We start from the raw sequence: 21364 nt of genomic DNA on the forward strand, positions 1-21364 counted from the left end.
TTGGACCTGGGTCGGTAGTAACTTTTTAAGGAAGGGTGAGATTTGATTCTGACATTTATGTAATTATTGGACTGTACTTTATATTGGTTTCCTTCAGTTTTTCTGTGTTTTCTTTCTTGTGAACGATTGATGAGTTGGTGATCTATTAATTTTTGTGTGTGTGGGGTGGGTGGGAGTGAGGGTTTGGTGCTACTGTCACTGAGCTTTTCTGTGACAGAAAAGAAGTCGGGGATTGTTATGCGTAGGGGGTCGTTGATTGTTATTGTGGGTGTTTTTTGCTGTGGGGAGGGGGGATTTTGGGATCTGCGAGTTTTGTTTCTTCTCTTTTTCATGTGTTGGGGGGGAGAGTTGATGTCTTTTCTTTCATCAACACCCATGGTCTTTCTGTATTTAACGGCTATCTGGAGCGGACAAGTATCAGAGTTGTATTGTACACGCATACTTTGACAATTAAATGAACTTTGAACCTTCAACCCTTCGAAAACTCTCCTTGATAAATCCCTGCTTTCACATGCAGATTAATCTTGCCACTCAGAATCCTTTTCAATTATTTCCCTACATCTAATTTTAAGATGATTGGAGGAAAGTATAGGTAGGGTTTTTAAACTGAGAGTGGTGGGTGTGTGGAACACACTACCGGGGGTGGTGGTAGAGACAGATATATTAGGGATATTTAAGAGACTCTTAGAAAGGCACATGGATGATTGAAAAATGGAGAGCTACGTAAGTGGAAGGCAAGGGTTAGTTTGATCTTGGTGTAGGTTCAAAGGTCAGCTCAGCATAATGGGCCTGTACTGTGCTATACTGTTCTATGTTCTTTAACTGACTCTGTCTTCCCTTACCCTGCTACAAACCCTGAGACTAAATCCTTTCACTCCTTCCCAAGCAGGGCCATCCATAAATCAACTTTATAGCTCTCCAAAATGTATTTTTAGAAATTCTTCTGTTTCCTGCCTTTTCAGTAAGGCAAACTCAATTAATATTGATAAAATTGAAAACATTTGCTATTATTACCATATTATTTTTGTAATTATCTTTTATTTGCTTACATATCTGCTCTTCCGTCTCCTGCCTATGGTACTTCCCCATCAGTGATCACCCCCACTATTTTAGTTTCTATCTTTATCCATTCATCCCCATTTGAAGAACCAACTGGGATAATCACCTTCCTTAATGCAGTAAAGGGCACCTTGATTAATATTACAATAGTGTCATAGAGCGATACAGCACGAACACAGGTCCTTCAGCCTAACCATTCCATGCTGCCCACATTGCCCACCCAACTGGTCCTAAATCTCTATGTTCAGCTCATATTCCTCCAAGCCCCAGCAAAGCCACCTTCCCCCCCACCCCCACAAACACTGTCTGACTGTAGATTCTATATCCTGGAACACTGAATCACTACTCCTGTTCATCTTTCAACCACATGTCCATGATAGCAACAATATCATATTCCCAAATATTAATAGGTAAATACATTAAATATAAATACCACCTTCAGTCCATCAGCTTTACCTGGCAGGCTCCTGCATTAAAATGGATGCACTCCAGCCTCCCATTCCACCCTGGTGACTTAATTTCCTTTCTATATTTGTCTAATATTTGTGACAACCATCTTCAAGAACAGAGACAAATCCAGCTGTGGTAACTAAGGAGAGGCCTCAGTGATGTATGCCATAGGGGGAGTTATCACCAAGGTCTTCGTCTGCCTCCCCCCCATGGTTGAAGAGATATTTCCCACATTATTGTGGAGTCTGATCATGAAAAGAAATGTTGGTGATTACTCCAAGAGCTATGCCAACCAGCACACATGGCCTCTTTTGACCCACCAAAAGCCTTTGACCCTCTCAATGAAGAAGGGCCTTTGAATATCCTTCCAAAACTTGGCTGCTTGCTGAAATTTAGCTCCATCTTATGTTTGCTTCATAAACGCCACGCAAGCTGTGATTTTAACTAAGGCGTAGAATTATGGCCGTCGACTAAATCTTGAGTGACACCTTGTTTCCAATCACCGTGCAATCTTAAAACATTTCTATGTTAATAAACTGTACAAAAATTAACAGGGAAACATTAGTTAATTAATGCCTCACCTGAAAATTGTTCTCCCAATGCACATTAGGTGCTGTTATTTCCTGATGAATGACAGAGAGATTACGAGCAAAGGTCAGTAGAGCCCCCTGGAGATCTTCGCCAATTGTTCTGTTAATGATATACAAACAAATGAGTTTACTAATGATTCCCTTTACATGTTTAAAAACAATCACAGTCTCATCTCAGGGAAATGCTGATGGAATTTAATGAGTATTTTCATTCTCGCGGGGCACAAATCTTCTGGGAAATATGAAAGATGAGGTACTATTTTTACGTGTCAACTGAAGGATTTGTGCAATAAATATACTTTATTAATTATACGCCATTGAAAAGCAATAGGTTAAATCAACTGGATACCAAAATGGTCGCCCACACAGTTAGGAAAAGCCTCTTTCAAAAACAAGTACTGTATCTCCAACATGCAAATTACGTAAACAAATTGAATGATCACTGAATAATGTTTATTCCTTAAATGGAAGCTTGTAAGGGGGGGGTGTGGTTTAAATAGCAAACTTACACCATTCCTAGGCGATCCCTCTTGTTCCCTTCATGAAGTATAAAAACTGTTCCTTGCTTCTCCTATTAAAACAGAGTACAACATATCAGATCTCAATGGGATGATGCATGCTACAAAATTCCCTCAAGGTAATTCCCTCCTCCTGAGAATATTCTGTCAATGTTTTTACTTGATGACTATTACGAAGCAGAACTTCTGCTGCTAAACAATTCCCTTTGAAGCAAAGGAGCTATAATAATATGTTTCTGCATGCTATTCCACCATGAGGGCATCACAGAGAGCTTCACTGTCTTCCTATCAAATACTGAAAGGCCTAGATAGAGAGGATGTTTCCTGTAGTGGGGGAGTCTAGGACCACAGGGTACAGCTTCAGAATAGATGGACATCCCTTTAGAACAGAGATGAGAAGGAATTTCTTTAGCCAGAGGATGGTGAGTCTGTGAAATTCATTGTCGACAGCTGTGGAGGACAAGTCATTGGGTAATTTGAAGTGGATATTGACAGTCTCTTAATTAGTCTGGGAGTCAAAGGTTATGGGGAGAAGGCAGGGGAATGGGGTTGAGGGGGATAATAAACCAGCCATGTCAGAATGCTGGAGCAAACCTAATTCTGCATCTATGCCATATGGTCTTATCGTCTCCCTACACTTCGAGCGGGCGCACTTTACACCAGCTAACACAACAAGAACTGTGGAAAACTGGCCCCACCATCTGGCTTTGGTTAAACAAAATAAATGGAGGTTGATCATTGAATTGCGGATTGGTGAACCTAAGATATACACAGGATCAGAAAAAACTGCAGAGAGTTGTAATCTCACCCAAATTCATCATGGGCAATAGCTTCGGCACCAGCAGAGATATCTTCAAAAGGTGATGCTTCAAGCAGGTGGTATCCACAACTAAGGACCCCAGCACCCAGGACATGCCCTCTTCTCATTACTACCATCAAGGAGGATATACAGGAGCCTAAAGACACACATATTCAACACTTCAAAAACTCTGCTACCAGATTTCTGAACAGCCCATGAATCCATGAATCCATGAATACTACCTTACTACTTTGCTCCTTTTTTGCAATATATTTCTTATCGTATCTTAAAGTATTTTTTATGTATTGCACTGTCCTGTCGCCACAAAACAACAAATTTCACAACGTATGTCAGTGATAATAAACCTGATTCTAAGATTCTGCTTCTAATGTATATGTAGATTTATTCTTTTTACTCATGCACAATTATCCCAGATGCACAATTACTGGAGAGATACAAGGTAGGCTTTTGCTCTTTAACCCGAGGAGGTTCTGTACACGTTAATTTTGGAGGGCAATCCTTCAGTGCAGTTAGCTTGGCACATTAATGGTGAAGAATGTAAACAGGAAAGGTTAGAAAATGGCCATTAAATTTAATAAGCATATAATCTTTAGCACCAGAGGTCCCAACACACTGGACACTGTTATACTAAGATAAGGAATGCCTACCGTTCCATGCCCAAACTATATTTTGGGAAATCTGATCTGCGCACAGGCAGAGGCTAAAGAGCACAGCTCCAGAGATTAAGACAACAAAGAGGTGGTTGTGGGAGGCAGATGAGTGGCTACGGGATTTCTTCAAGTTGGTGAACTGAGCCGTGTTCAGTGACTCATCTGTGGATCTGAATGAGTACACCATGGTTGTCATGGATTTTATAAAAACAGTTGTAGATGAGTGTGTCCCCACTAAATCATTCAGAGCCTTCCCCAACCCCAAACCCTGGATGACCCATGAGATCCGTTATCTGCTGAGGACCAGATCAGAGGCATTCAAGTCTAGGTCCAGGTGCAATGCCCGGAAAGCCTTCTCATGGGCAAAGTGACAGTTCCAAACTGAACTTGGATCAATGAAGGATGCTTGACAGTTGTGGCAGGTCTTTGAATGTTATCACCTCTTATAAAGTAAGATCAAATGACATAGGCAACAACAGGGCCTTGTAACCCTAACAGAGACAGACGTTTCTAGATCTGGACCTGTGTAGTGAAGGGAGATTAATTAATAATCTCATAACAGACATGTAGTCCTCTTTTATTGTCATTTAGTAATGCATGCATTAAGAAATGATACATTATTTCCTCCAGTGTGATATTACAAAACACAGGACAAACTAAGACTGAAAAAACTGACAAAACCACATAATTATAACATATAGTTGCAAACAGTGTAACAATACCATAACTTGATGAAGAAGTCCGTGAGCACAGTAAAGTTCAAAGTTTCTCAAATGTCCCACATCTCACGCAGATGGGAGAAGGAAGAAAAACTCTCCCTGCCATGCCGACCACAATCCGAATCTGAGTCATCCAAAAACTTCGAGCTCTGATCAGCTCTGCGACACCGAGTACTGAGCACCATCTCTGTCCGAACGATTCGACCTCCTTCTCAGTCACCAAAAGCAGGCAAGGCCGGGGATTTTGAGGCCTACCCTCCGAAAGATTCCCGACCACACAGTAACGACAGCAGCGAACTGGCATTTCAGAAATTTCTCCAGATGTTCCTCTGTGCTTTCACGTCCATTCTCCACCAAATCAGAATTGTCCATGGCCCCTATTTAACAGATACAATATCATTTTCACCGGAGAGCTGCGCACTCCGGTGATAATGGTAGATTATCTTAGGAAAGGTAGTAGGAATATAGTCGAATTGCACATTCAATACGAAAGTGACAAACTTAACTCAAAAATTAGAAATCTTAAGGTATTTAAAGGTATAAAGGCAATTATCTCACTATGAAAGGCTAGTTGTGTAAAGTAAGTTGAGAAATTAGGTGGAAGTATTCTGTTTAACAGCTTGTAGAGCAACTGCTCTGCACATGACCGCAAGAAATTGCAGAGTTGTGGATGCAGCTCAGCATATCACAGGAACCAGCCTCCCATCGATGGAGTTCTCAGTAAAGCAGCCGGTGTAATCAGCAACCCTGCCCACCCTGGACATTCTCTCTCCCAATGGCCAGAAGATACAAATGCTTAACTGAAACCATGTACCAGCAGGTTTCTGTGCCACTGTTATCAGACTCTTGAGCAGGCCTACTGTACAACAAGAGGGAGTTTTGGCCTCACGATCTACCTCCTTAGGATGCACTTTATTGTTTCCCTGCACTGAACCTTTTTGGTAGCTTTTATACTTATTCTTCATTGTTATTATTTTATCTTGTTCTACCTCAATGCATTGTGTAATGATTGGATATGTATGCACAATACGCAAGAGTATACATGACAATACAAATTAATACCAATACCAATACAGTAGAAAAACAAAGGCAGATCATAGCAATAAATATTTCCTGATTTTCAATGAGCACACAGTTCATTCAGAAATAATGAGGATAGCAGTCCATTTAAATTTAACCACAGTAGCTGGTAGGTCTGAGGTTTGTGAGGATTCAGAGTCAAGGATATTTGTCATGAAATTTGTTGTTTTGTGGCAACAGTACAGTGCACTACATAAAAAATTGCAACCTGTTCCTAAATTGTTGAGTGTGTATCTTTAGGCTCCTGTACCTCATCTCTGGTGGTAGTAATAAGGAGTGGGTAGGTCCTGGATGGTGAGGGTCCTGCAAGATGGATGCTGCTTTCTCCAGGCATCCTCTTTCGAATTTATCCTCAGTGGTGGGATGCTAGAGCCCACAATGGAGCTGGCTGAGTTTAGAACTCTGCAGTTTTTTCTGATCCTGTGCAGTGGTCCCTCCAACCCAGACAGTGAAGCAACCATTCAGATTTCTCTCCACAGTATACCTGTAGAAATAGTGTGCTAGACTCTTTGGTGACATACCAAATCTCCTCATATTCTTAATGTAATAGAGCTGCTGGTGTTCCTTCTTTGTAATTGTATCAAGGACGGATCTTCAGAGATGATGACACCCTAAAGATCTATCCTTCCCAGGATTTTAGAAACTAGAAAAGGATAACTATAATATTGATAAAGTAGGAAACCCATGGATGTAAAGTAGGAAGAAATAAAAAAAGCAAATAGTGAAAACCTCCTCATCTATGGAATGTGGAAAAGACTAAGTGAAACAAATCTCTCACAACACGCTGGAGGAGCTCAGCAGGTCGGGCAGCATCCGTGGAAATGATCAGTCAATGTTTCGGGCCGGAACCCTTAAACACAAAATACTCTGCAGATACTGGGGTCAAAGCAACACTCACAACACACTGGAGGAACTCAGCAGGTCGGGCAGCATCCGTGGAAATGATCAGTCAACTTTTCCGGCCGGAACCCTTAAACACAAAATACTCTGCAGATGCTGGGGTCAAAGCAACACTCACAACACGCTGGAGGAACTCAGCAGGTCGGGCAGCATCCATGGAAATGATCAGTCAACTTTTCCGGCCGGAACCCTTAAACACAAAATACTCTGCAGATGCTGGGGTCAAAGCAACACTCACAACATGCTGGAGGAACTCAGCAGGTCGGCCAGCAAACGTGGAAACGATCAGTCAATATTTCGGGCTGGAACCCTTAAACACAAAATACTCTGCAGATACTGGGGTCAAAGCAACACTCACAACACGCTGGAGGAAGTCAGCAACATACCTTGTTTCTGGTCTTCGCAGTACACATAACATATAACAAAAACAAAAAAAAATCCACTGGAGCAAATGATCCTACAAGAGGTTACTGTATCTACAGTAAATGCACAGACTGTTAAAAATTTCCAACACTCTGAAAAGGTTTCAGTGGATTCAAAATCAGTAAATGTAACAAAATTATTTAAATAGAGAGAAAATCGGGAACTACAAGCCATTTAGGCTAACATTAGAAATTGGAAATCCATTAGTAAAAGGTGTAAGAAGACCAGGCAAAGAACACATGACTTTATTAAAGTGATACAAACACAAGAAAATCTGCAGATGCTGGAAATCCAGAGCAACACACACAAAATGCTGGAGGAACTCAACATGCCAGGCAGCATCTATGGAAAAGAATAAACAGTTGACGTTTTGGATGCTGATGAGAGGTCTCAGCCTGAAATGTAGACTGTTTACTCTTTTCCATAGATACTACCTAGCCTGCTGAGTTCCTCCAGCATTTTATAGACAAAAGGAAGCTTATGGATATGATACATTATATATTTCCAAAAGGCATGATTCTGCAGTGTTCTGAAACTCTGCCCTGTATGATATACAAATGTTTTTTAGAGACTTTAAATAAATTAAATTGATTAATAATGTGTATTCATGATTATTTTTAAATGGTTTTAAAATAGCTCCAACAGTTTATTCGATGAATAACTCAATCATTAATTAATTATTCATTATTCTATGAAAGATCAGTGGCACAGCCTCAGAATAGAAGGACGTCCCTTTAGAACAGAGGTGAGGAGGAATTTCTTTAGCCAGAGGGTAGTGAATCTGTGGAATTCATTGCTAAGTCATTGGGTACATTTAAAGCAGAGATTGATAGGTTCTTGATTAGTCAGGGTGTCAAAGGTTACAGAGAGAAGGTGGAAGAATGGATTTGAGAAGGATAATACATCAGACACGATGGATGGCTGAGCAGACTCGATGGGCCGAATGGCCTAATTCTACTCCTTTGTCTTATGGTCATATGAGCAAATGGAATGTCAATTTCAGCGTGTAAGCTTGTGCTACTCTGAGCAAGGGCTGTCATCTTTAGAGCCCAGAGAGTGGGAGGGATAAATCAGTTCGGGTATCTTATTGCTGTAATCTAGCTCTTGTTGGTGGCAATATGTCAGATGTGAATTGTGGCTTAGAGTAAGAGAGATCTTGGTGGGCATTAATTACTCTTCACCTCTACAGTAAGGACCACTGCCAACACATAGTGGCAAAACACAAGCAGGACTGACTGTGTTTTGGTTAGGGAACTGGAGGGGACCCAGGCTTCTGGAGTGTGAGACCCTACACTCACAAGAGTTATGGAAATTCTTAAGCAAAAGAATATATTTTGTAATTTTAACAGAATCCTTTTTTAAGTTTGAGGAGAAGCATTTAGAATTATCAAAATCAGATTCAGAATCATGTTTAATATCACCGGCACATGTCATGAAATTTGTTGTTTTGCAGCAACAGTACATGGAAAAGCAAAATAATAGAAGTAAGAACATAAATTACATTAAGATATATATATATATATATATAACTAACTAACTTAAATAAGTAGTATAAAATCAATCAAAAAAGAAAAGTATAGTGAGGTAATGTATTTGGATTCATTGTCCATTCAGAAATCTGATAGTGGAGGGGAAGAAGCTGTTAAAATGTTGAGTGTGTGTCTTCAAACTCCTGTACCTCCTTCTTGAAGGTAGTAATGAGAAGAGGGCGTGTCCTGGAGTCGTTAATGATGGATGCCAGCTTTTTGAAGCAACATCTTCTGAAGGTGCCCTGGATCATAGTGCCCATGATGAAGCTGGCTGAATAGGCACAACTGAATATGATTTTCATACGTGTCTAATAAAATACTTATCACACTGGTCCCCATTGACTATACTCTATATAAACCTGTTCAGAAAAAAAACTTGACGTGCAAGCAATCTTTTTAATAGAATAAAACCATGGTTTTAATGAAGTCAGAAGCCCACCTATAGTGCTTACTACCGTGGAAAACCTTGGGAGAAAAGAAAAACTTCAATACCTTAATATCAAAACCAATCCCGTGAGCTTTAAAAATCTTGAAGAGTACACTGTAGTGGACCATGGATAAATTGGCATGTTTCAACTGTGTGCTTAACACTCCGTAACGTTTCATAAAAGGAAGTTGCTGAAAGGCAAATAATATCGAGTACAGATATGTATATATTATTATGAAACCCTACTGTGGCCTATTAAGTTTAAATGAGGAACTCAGATAAGTGCAACTGCCGATCAATTATTTTAGTTGATATGATTTCATTAAAGTATGACACATGCAATTTTTTTAGCAGATTTATAAAGCTAAAGCCCAGTAAAACCTGTGGAAACCAGTGTCACAGCAAAGAGCTCAGAGTTGGGGCATGGTGTGAAAGAACAAGTTTGGTGCTTTTGAGTTGGGGACATGCCTCTTCTCTTGGCTCCATGTTCAGCCAACCTATAGATGATCCCTGGTTATAGCACCCTGTGCCAAACCATCCAGAGAGGGAACCTGTAGGACTTACAGGGGTGTTTAATGTCATTCCAAGATCCAAGATTCAAGGTAGGGCACTGAGGAGTGCAGTAGAGATCTGAGAATACGTATCCATAATTTATTGAAAGTGGCATCGAAGTAGATAGGGTCATAAAGAGAGCTTTTGGCACACTGGCCTTCATAAATCAAAGTATTAAGTACAGGAGTTGGGATGTTATGTTGAAGTTGTATGATATGTTGGTGAGGACTAATTTGGGCATTATGTACAGTTCTAGTCACATACCTACAGGAAAGATATCAATAGGATTGATTGAAAAAGTACTGGGAAATTTACAAGGATGTTACTGGCACTTGAGGAACTGAGTTATAGGGAAAGGTTGAATATTTAGGTCTTTATTCCCTGGAGTGTAGGAGAATGAGGGGAGACTCAAAAGAGGTACATAAAATAATGAGTGGTATAGATGGGATAAATGTAGACAGGCTTTTTCCACTGAGGTTGGGTGAGACTAGATGTAGAGGTCATGAGTTAAGGGTGAAAGGTGAAAAATTTAAGGGGAACATGAGGGGAAACTTCTTCACTCAGAGGATGCTGAGAGTGCAGAATGAGTTGCAAGCGGATGTGGGTTTGATTTCAACATTTTAAGAGAAGTTTGGTTAGATACATGGATGGAAGAAATATGGAAGGCCTTGGTTTATAGGGTTGATGGGACTAGGCGGTATAATAGTTTGGCATGGACTAGATGGGCCAAAGGGCCTGTTTCTGTGCTGTAGTGCTCTATAACACAAATAGGCATTAGTAGGTCATTGTAGTTAAATAAATTAACCTAACTCCTGAATCATACTAAGGTAAAGGATTCATATTCCTTTTCCTGTCCAATTCTTAAAATGTGCGTCTGAAGCTCTCAAAATACAGGCAGTGGGTAAACCAAGCATTAGCATCCACCCTATTGTTCCTTCTCTCGGCTTCTATGTCTAACCAGTGCTAATCTAATCTGTAGCCTCACAAGAGTTAAATCTCCCCAGAATATCTGACTCATTGGTGAATATTTAAATTTTCCCTCAGTTATGCTGCATCTGAATTGCTCTATTTTTTTGAAGAAGAACCAACTCATAATTCATATCTACAAAATTTAATAATAATAAAAATTAATAATTGAACATCCAGGGAAATGACAGGAAATGTATGGCACACCTGTGGGATGTTCCTTCTGGCTGGGTGTCATGGGGAACAAGTGGATCCACCATTATTTCACCTCATTCAAAATCTGATATTAAATTTCTTTTAAGAAGTTAATTATACCTTGTGCGGGTTTGATATGCAGAAGTAATTCAAGAGTGAATTGTAATAAAACTTGTTTAAAACAAATGGTAAAGAGGAAAAAGACATAAGATCGTACATATTTTCAAAATTGTGGCAAAATAACAATCAAAAGGAGTTTGGGCTAAATTATTTATGACTAGGATGTATATAGATGAAATTTAGTATAAGAAATACACATTGCTAATAGTGTTTAACAATCTTTTGTTAAGCCTGACAGAATTATAAATCATGCCTACTTATAAAGTGTAATCAGAGGAGATCTGGTCTCTTGAAACAATGAATCTTCCCCACCGTATGGTGAATTGGTTTGTCTTCAACCATGCACGGTTGGGACGGTCTTGATAGTCTTGAGCCAAAGTCAGAAAGAGTTTTTATTGTAGATTGCCATCCTGTGGACTCTTTCCAAGGAGGTGACTGTTAAACACAGACCGGGGACCTGAATTATTTCCTGCTTCCTCAGATCCACATTTACATCTCCAGGTTCGTGCATGTGAAATGGCCGCTAGTGTTCAATACTGCGAGCTGCAAGGGCAGTTGCTAACACAGACCCAGACTCCAGAGTGAGACAGCTCTTTCAAAACGAGAGGGGGAAAATGAGAGGAGAAATAAAAAAGAAATGGGACTTGATGGAAGTCAGTTGTTGAACCACTTCATGATATTAGATAAAATCAAAACAGTTAATGAGAAAGCATTATTTTTGTAATTAAAGTTTGAGTTACTCTTTGAAAATTCTTGCTTGGAGTGGCCGGTAGACTAATGTAGACATGGCAGTGTGGGAGCTGGGAAAACGTGCTTCTCCTAGTTGGGTGTTAAACGTCTCATTGAAAATTAATCATGTTTATAATATTCATAGATTTAATAACACTCATTGATCATATCATTAACTGTAAAAAGAGAAACTTACAAAATCTGTTGTGTGTACTATGGGACTGCAACTAAATTAATGTTTGACAGAATAATACAAGCAGCAGTTTAACAACCGTAAACTTGAATATCATTGCAATAATGGAGTACTATTGTTTAACATTTGGCAGTTGATGAGGTGCTCATTATAACAATGATGTATGCATACGCATGCATAATGAATTGCATCATGAATTATTTATGTGTTGATTATTTAGCTGCATTTATGTAGATGGTAATGTATTGCAAATATAATGAATGTTTAGTTTTATAGATATTGCATGTTTTTTTCCCTCAGATAGGGTGTGCGTATTTTCAGTATTAATTTCGAATGCTTTCAGGCAATTTTGTTCCTGATAAGGTTTCCAATGCAGTGGTTTCTCACGCAAGCATTAATTAATTACTATATTCTGTTTTTAACCCCGCTGACATCGAAAAGTATGTAAGTGTTCTGTAATGACTTCTAATTAATTTCTGATTGTAATGAGAGGAACAGTTATGAAATTATTTTATGGTTGAGGTGCTTCAAATTTCTAATTTGATTGCTTGTTGTAAACGTGCAGACTTACAGTTTGCATTTCCACCTCCTTTGCCACTTCTTGCCTGTGAAGTCTCCCTTTTTTCTCCTTGGGCCTCGGAGGCACTTCAAAGGAGTTGCTTGCACAGGTCAGCTTCCCATTTGAAATGAACAGCATCAGTTGTGTCATGGCGAGTTGATCACTGTAGGCCAGGTCTAAGTCTGTAGCCCAGACCTGGAAGGAAAATATGAAGGATCTACATTTAGTCAGCACCTTTCAACTTTGAAGTTCCAATGCAACGAATCCCTACAAAGAGAATTCACTGGCACTCATCTGCATATATCAAACTCCCACAAGCATGAGTGACCAGATGATACGTTTAGTGATGGAGATTGACCAGGGTAGTAAGACTGTAAGACAGAGGAGCAGAATTAGGCCACTTGGCAGATTGAGTCTGTTCCACGATTACCTGTGGAAGTTTTGTCCAACTCAGTAAAGTAGCAGTGTGTTCTTTCCGGGGGATTGTCCCTGAGGAAGTTAAAGAACATGCTAAAATTCACTAGTTTAACACTGTTTCAGACAGCTTTCCATAATCAAAGTAGTTTATGACATAGGAGCAGAGTTAGGCCATTCGGAAGATTCTAAAGAAATTGCTACCCATCAGCCAGAGAGTGGTGAATCTGTGGAATTCATTGCCACAGGCGGCTGTGGAGACTAAGTCATTTGGTATATTTAAAGCAGAGGCTGATAGGTTTGTGATTAATTAGGCATCAAAGGTTATGGAGAGAAGGCAGGGGAATGAGGTTGAGAGGGTTAATAAATCAGCCATGTTTGAATGACAGAGCAGACTCGATGAGCCAAATGGCCTAATTCTGCTCCCATGTCTTATGGTCATCTCCCTCAGTTTATTGTAGAATGTTTGTGTACTGATATGGCATTCAATCTGGGAAAAGTGTGAAGTGATTCACTTTGGAAGGTCAGACTTGAAGGCAAAGGTTAATGGTAGGATTCTTACAGTGTGGAAGTACAAAGAGAACTTGAGGTTCACATCTGTAGATCCCTCAAAGTTGCCATACAAGTTGATAGGGTAGCTAAGAAGGCAAATGGTGTATTGGCATTCATTAGTTGGGGGATTGAGTTCAAGAGCCATGAGGTAATGTTGCAGCTACATAAAACCCTGGTTAGACCACACTTGGAGTATTGTATTTAGTTTTGTTCACTGCGTTATGGGAAGGACATGGAAGCTTCAGATGGGGTGCAGAGGAAATTTATCAGGCTGCTGCCTGGATTAGAGGAGCATGTCTTATGAGGATGGTTGAGCAAGCCTGGACTTTTCTCTTTGGAGAGAAGGAGGTTGAGAGGTGATTTGACAGAGGTGTACAAGATGATAAGAGGTAGAGATAAAATGGACAGTTAGTGCCTTTTTTCCAGTGTATAAGTACTAATATGAGGGGGCATAATTTTAAGGTGTATGGAGGAAAGTATAGGGTGAATGTCAGAAGTAGGTACTTTTGCACAGGGAGCGCTAGGTGTGTGGAATGTGGAGCCAGAGGTGGTGGTAGGATTATTTAAGATCAGCATATACTGTAGATAAAACAAAATGGGGGGGGGGTATGTGGGAGGGAAGGGTTATATTGAACTTGGAGTCAGTTAAAGGATCAGCACAATATTGTGGGCTGAAGGGCCTGTTCTGCACTGTACTGCTTTGTGTTCTATAACCTGTAAACCTTGGTTACGAATAGTGACAGTCTGGTACCGACTCTGCAGAGCTAACTGATACTATAAATCCTCACCTCAGCTCTGCTATCAATACTACAATTAGTCTCAATGCCTCTGTCTTGGATGAGGGAAAATGGCACTCATTCCTATTAACTGACCAGTGTGTGTGTGTGTGTGTGTGTGTGTGTGTGTGGACATGTAACACCGGGCAAGGACATTCTGTGATTTTCAACATGACGATCTAGCCTCAAGATATTCGGTTGTCAGGGAAGGAGAAATAAATTGACGGCATTTGGCAGAAGTGAGAGAGATAATAGATCGGTCACTTTGTCCACTCTCAGTAATTGTTTCCCCTCTGCTGTGTACTCAAGAGTTAGTTCGCAAACTGTCTGGCCAGCTGATGTGAAGTTAACTTACACGTAGGACAATGGATGTCTAATTTGTAACATTCCTATCACTGCCTAATCCACCAGAGGGCCATTTCCTGTCATACATTTGACTATGAGCGGAGACTGTACGTGCACTGGAGTAACTCCTGCTGGGCATATTTACAAAAATGTAACCAGTAAACATGGTGCTTTGAGCAGTCACATTCTCCCAGCCCGGCCTTCCATAACAGACCCAGTGGTGGCTGACTTCGGTGAACGTGGAATGGTAAATGACATCATTATAAGGATATTAAGAGGTCAGAGAAACAAGACCATCTGTTAAAACAGCACTAATTTCCAAGCAATATTTTAGTAGCTGTTCCCCTCTTCCTGCACCGAGAAGTAAATTATAATTGATATCATCCTGAATAAATACTTCATGCTACCACTGTTGGCAGTGGTGATGCCATTTTTCAACTTAAGTGCTTCTTGCCAGAAACAAAACGCAAATTCATTACCAAGTAGCAGCTTTCAGTTCATATTTGCAATAGTTTATCTCCTGATCCAGGCTAGCCATTCAATGCTGTGCATGTAATAGATATAAATCTTGTGTTCATTTTCGAATACCCTATTGAATACATTAATAAACACGAGTGATTCTGCAGATGCACACAAAATGCTGGAGGAACTCAGCAGGTCAGGCAGCATCTATGGAGAGGAATTAGGAGTTGATGCTTGGGGCTGAGGTGCTTCATTAGGACCTGGAAAGGACGGGGGTAGATGCAGAATAAGAAGTTTGGGTGAGGGGAAGGAATACAAGCTAGAAGGTGACAGGTGAAGCCACATGGGCGGGGAGGGGGTATCGCGAACGAAGTGAGAAGCTGTGAGGTCATAGGTGGAAAGTTAAAGGGCTGAAGAAGGAGGAATCTGATAGGAGAGGAGAGGAGACCATCCATGGGAGAAAGGGAAGGAGGTGAGATTCCAGGGATAGCAGGAGGAGATGTTGGGCAGGTGAGAAGAGAAAAGAGGGAAGCCAGAACGGGGAATGGAAGAAGAGGAAAGGGGAGGGGGAGAAAAAGAATACATTGAACACATTTACTTTCAGTCAGCGTCCATTTTATTAGGGACCTCCTAAACGTAATAAAGTGGCCACAGAGTGTATGTTCATGGTCTTTTGCTGCTGTAGCCCGCCCACGTCAAGGTTCGACGTGTTGCGTGTTCAGAGATGCTCCTCTGCATGCCACCATTGTAACACGTGGTTATTTGAGTTACTGTAGTCTTCTAGTCAGCTTGAACCAGTCTCTCATTAACAAGGCTTTTTTGTCCTCACAACTGCCACTCACTGGATGTTTTTTGTTTTTTGCACCATTCTCTGTAAACTCTAGAGACTGCTGTGTGTGAAAATCCCGGGAGATCAGCAGTTTCCAAGGTACTCAAACCACCCTGTCGGGCAACAACTATCATTCCACTGTCAAAGTCACTTAGGTCACATTTCTTCCCCATTCTGATGTTTGATCTGAACAACAACCAAACCTCTTGACCAAGTCTGCATGCTTTTATGCATTGAGTTGCTGCCACATGATTGGCTGACTAGATATTTGCATTAATGAGCAGGTGTACCTAATAAAGTGGCCACTGAGTGTACACCTGAATGCAATAAGACACTTTATGCAGAATTCACAATTAAAACCTGCCTGCACCTAAAAATAATCAAATAACTTACCTACACAATCATAAACCCAAACCAGCAAGTCTAGAAGTTGAGGCCCAGTGGTCGAGGACCCTGGGTTGGTGAGTCCAGAAGTTGGAGGCCCGATTCCTGTGAGTCTGAGCCAGTGACTGGAGGGTGGCAGCCCTGAGGCAGCCTGTTCTGGGGTTGAAGGCCCCTCTGTGAGTAAGTGAGTGAGTGGGAGAGAGGACAGGGGCTTGTTTTGCGGCTGTTGTTGTTCGGATGACCATTGTGGGCATGCTATGTTGACGCCAGAATGTACGGCAACACTTACAGGCTGCCCTCAGCAGATCCTCAGCCTGTGTTGGTTGTTAGCACAAATTATATATTTCACTGAATCTTTCAATGTACATGTGATAAATAAAGTGAATCTGAAGCTTATTGAAAAAGATGGTTCAGTTGGGTTTTAAGGTTCACGGCCTTAATAACGTGGTACAAACGGCTGTAGTAACCAAAAAGGGCTTGATGGCCTGTAAGGGAGATAATTCTAGAGGTGTTTTCAACTTTTCTGTATGTTTTTGTGGCAAAGACTCTGCATATGAGATTGCTGCCAAATAATCTATCTAGAAAGTATGGACACTGAATGAATTGACTATGATGCTTCCATGGTGGAGCAGTCCAGCAGTATTCATTGTCACAAAACCTTGGGCAGTGAAAATTGACAAGGATGTTGGTGTGACTTGAGGACTTGAGTTACATGGAAAGGCTGAGTAGGTTAGGGTACTACTCCCTGGAGCATAGGAGAATGGGGAGAGATTTGATAGAAGTACACAAAATTATGAAGGGTCTAGATACGGCAAATGCAAACAGGCATTTTTCTACTGAGGTTGGGTGAGGCTTGAACTAGGGGTCATGGGTTAAGTGTGAAAGGTGAAATGTAAAAGGGGAACATGAGGGGGGAACTTCTTCACTCAGGGTGGTGCAAGAGTGGAACGAGCTTTCAGCAGAAGTGGTGGATTTGGATTTGATTTCAGCTTTTTAGAGAAGTTTGGAGAGGTACATGGATGGGATGGGTATGGAGGGCTATGGTCAAGGTACAGGACAATGGGTTCAGGCAGAATAATATTTAGGCAGGGTCTAGATGGGCCAAAGAGCCTGCTTTTGTGCTGTAGTACTCTAGGATTCTAAAGTAGCTGATGGCATCCAGTCCCTGTGGAGCGACAGTGGCTGAAAGCCTTCAGGAGAGGAGGAGGGGCTCTGAGCCACATTGGCGTTGGAATACATCACCGGATTGAACTGCAGAAACACTTTAATCCTCATTACATACTAATGGCATTTTCAGGATATTTACAAAGAGTTTAATTTACTGCTTTCTATAAGAAGGGAAGAGCCAATGAACCATATTTAGTTCATTTAGTCCTTATTTAGAAAATAAAGGAACCTATTTAGTAAAAAGAAATACTGTGGAATTTATTTAGTGAAAGGAACAAATGTTGAGTATAAAACAGAGGAGGAATAGTTCAGATGCTGTAGACCTTTCACTCTGGGATCCTGGTTCAAATTCAGTCCAACTGAGCAGATAAATTCACTGTCTTTAAGTTCAGTTTGAGTTTAAGTTCAGTTTAAGTGCCTCTCCACTTTTCTCGGTAAACCCAGCATGTTAGCAATGTTACACAGCACGTCTAGAACAAAGTTATAATGTGCTGTAGTCAGGCCATTCTGAAAACACAGAATTAGGAGACCAGGTGTATTAAATGAGGGCTTCTCTGTCATTAAAATATCACATGGATGTGTTGAACATGTGTTGAACATACCCCTACATTATATAACACAAGAGATTCTGCAGATGCTGGAAATCCACAGCAACACACACAAAATGCTGGAGGAACTCGGTGGGTCAAGCAGGATCGAGGGAAGTGAATAAATAGTTGACGTTGTGGGCCAAGAACCTGCTTCAGGACTGGAAAAGAAAGGGGAAGATGCCAGAATAAAAAGGTGGAGAGAGGGGAAGGAAGACCAGCTAGAAGGTGATAGGTGAAGCCAGGTGGGTGGGACAGGTAAAGGGCTGGAAAAGAAGGAATCTGATGGAAGAGGAGAGTGGACCATGGGAGAAAGGGAAGAAGGAGAGGCACCTGAATAGGTGAAAGGCATATATGAAGAGGTAAGATGCCAAGTGAGGAATGGGGTAAGAGAAAAGAAAGTGAAAAAAAAACAAAAGGAGAGATTGATGTTCATGCAACACACACAAAATGCTGAAGGAACTCAGCAGGCCTGGCAGCATCTAGAAAAAGCATACAGTCGATGTTTACTCTTTTCCATAGATGCTGCCTGACCTGCTGTGTTCCCCTAGCATTTTGTATGTGTTGCTCAGATTTCCAGCATCTGCAGATTTTCGTTTGTTTGTGATTGATGTTCATACCATCAGACTGGAGGCTATATTTTAGTTCTATAGAAATAGGAACTCCATTGATCAGAATCCCAAATCTACGAATCACTGCAAGTCCATCAGAGTAGCCAAAGGCCTAATGTCTGCGTGTCCGAGTTTGAATCCAAGTCCACTGGAGCCAAAGAAGATAGCCTCTCTTGGAATGAGAGGACAGAGTATGTGTGTGGGTGGAAGGGAGGAAAGGGGCTTATTTTGCTGTTGTTTTGTTGCTGATTCTGTTCTGCGTTGTTGTGTTGTGCTATTTTGGAGTGCATTATGGGCATGCTATGTTGGCGCTGGAATGTGTGGCAAAACTTGCGACCGCCCCCAGCACACCCTTGGGGGTTTGGATGTTAGTGCATATGACACATTTCATCGTATGTTTCGATGACCATGTGATAAATAAACTTGAATCTTGAACAGGGCAATAGGGCAGGATAGATCTTCCAAATCTACTACATGATTAGTACCTCAAATCAACCTCTCCATCCATTTGCCAGATTCTCAATCCCTTTTGCATTCAAGAGTCTATCAATCTCTGTCAGAATCAGAATCAGGTTTAATCGTGGCATATATCGTGAAACGTGTTGTTTTGTAACAGCAGTACGTTGCAATACATAACAATAAACGTCTTGAGGTGAACTTCGCTTCCACATTCCTTATTACCCTTTGAGTGAAGAAATACCACCCTGCCCTGTCTGGCCAGCCCTTTAACTTAGGACATTTCAGGGAGGGCAAATATCTTCCCTGCATTTACCTTGTCAAGCTTTTTAATTTTATATATTTCTAGAGTGATCTTGCATTCTTCTATGTTCTGGAGAATTTACCCAAAGTTCAAGGTAAATTTATTATCAAATTCAATGTCACTAAACCCTGATCCCGATCTGTCGAGGACGGTGTGTTGGCTACCCCGGCATCAGTCTCCCCATGTTAATTAAAGTCATGCACAGGCTCCATTAAGGCAATCCACTCTAACATCCTGGGTTAAGTCCCATGGTAATCAAAAATGGCAAAGGGGGCAGGATTGTGAGGTATAGAAGCCTATCAGAATATATGGATCCCTGATCAGTCTCTACTGCCATCTGAAGACCTACCAATAGACAAACCTTTTGGAGAATATCATACTTGATTTGAGTGATCGCAATACTATTACTATTATCATAGTATGTATATGTTACCATATATGATCTTGAGATTCAATTTCTTGCAGGCATTTACTGGAAAATAAAGAAATACAATAGAATCTATAAAAAACCATACATAAACAAAGACTGACAAACAACCAATGTGACCTAACCCAACCCTGTGTAAATAATTTAAAAAATACTGAGAGCATGAGTTGTAAAAGAATCATTGAATGTGAGTCTGTAGATCGTAGAATCACGCTCCTGAACCAGTGTGGATAACTTCACTCAATCTCTCATTGCAGTAAACTTCTTCCACCCATATCCCCTTCCCCAACCACATCCACTCAAATGAAACTTGGGTGACAGTAAATATACTTGAAAGTAAATATCTTTCTTTGGGTAGAAACTCAAAAGTACACAAACAAGACTCTAGTGTGAGCTTATCAAGATCCTACCTATTTAGCTGACCTAAGAATACTCTTATCTGTGAATTCTTTATAATAAAAACTAACATCCCAATTACTTTCTCAAGTGTTTACAGTTACATTTCTGACTTTTGTTGGTATTTCTCTCAATACCAGCATTTCACAGGCTCCCTACAATCAAAATAAAATCTAATTTTTAGCTAAATCCTGCCTGTGTGGGCAGCAACTTTGCTCCCTGGGCAATGGCCTGCTTTACTGTCACACTGAGGCCACTCTCAGGTTGGAAGAGCAAATATTCAGATTGGACAGTCTCCAACCTTAGGGTATGAACATCGATTTCTCTATCTTTCGGTAATTTCTATCTCTTATCCCCTCTCTCTTTTTCCATTCCCCACTATGGCTCCCCTCTCACCTCTTTTCTTTGCCTCACCTGCCCTTTATCTCCCTCTGGTTCCCCTCCTCCTTCCCTTTCTCCCATGCTCCTCTCTCCTCCTCCTTCTTCAGCCCTATAAGCTTTCCACCTATCACCTTCCCCCTCTCCTGCTTTCACCTATCACCTTCCAGCTTGTATTCCTTCCTCTCTCCCTATCTTCTTATTTTGGTTTCTTCCCCCATCCCTTACAGTTCTGATGAAGGGATTTAGCCTGAAACACTAACTGTTTATCCCCCTCCCTACATGTAGTCTGACCTGTTCAGTTCTTCCAGCATTTTGTATGTGTCACTCTACTTTCTAGTTGGGCAATCACGATTACCCACTTCAAATGCTGAAAGGCCCAGATAGAGTAGATATGGAAAGGATGCTTCCCATGGTGAGGAAGTCTAGGACAAGAGGGGACAGCCTCAGAATGAATAGATGTCCATTTAAAACATAGATGCGGAGAAATTTCTTTAGCCCGAGGGTGGTGAATTTGTGGAATTTGTTACCACAGGCAGCTGTGGAGCGCAGGTCATTGGGTATACTTAAGGCAGAGCTTGATTGGTTCTTGATTGGACATGGCATCAAAGGTTACGGGGAGAAGGCCGGAAAATGAGGCTGAGGTCAGGAAAAAGGGATCAGCCATGGTTGAATGGTGAAGCAGACTTGATGGGCCAAATGGCCTAATTCTTATGGTCTTATTACATTCCACCTGCTATGTCCCTGTTCCTTCATAAAATCTGTTTGTGTCTTTGCAGCACGTTCTTATCCCCATC

General features: G+C 41.0%; 1 protein-coding gene across 1 annotated transcript in view; it reads right to left on the reverse strand.

The window, feature by feature from the left end:
- The window catches only part of iqch (IQ motif containing H), a 190117-nt gene that overhangs the window by 15573 nt on the left and 153180 nt on the right, over positions 1–21364 (reverse strand). Inside the window, exons 17-20 of the mRNA XM_063066163.1 lie at positions 12492–12674; positions 9231–9356; positions 2609–2670; positions 2091–2199 (exon numbers count right to left, since the gene is read on the reverse strand). Of these exons, the coding sequence (XP_062922233.1) occupies positions 2091–2199; positions 2609–2670; positions 9231–9356; positions 12492–12674 (480 nt within the window). The remainder of the gene's footprint in view (positions 1–2090; positions 2200–2608; positions 2671–9230; positions 9357–12491; positions 12675–21364) is intronic.

Source organism: Mobula hypostoma, chromosome 13 (assembly GCF_963921235.1).
Source record: "Mobula hypostoma chromosome 13, sMobHyp1.1, whole genome shotgun sequence".
NCBI lineage: Eukaryota > Metazoa > Chordata > Chondrichthyes > Myliobatiformes > Myliobatidae > Mobula > Mobula hypostoma.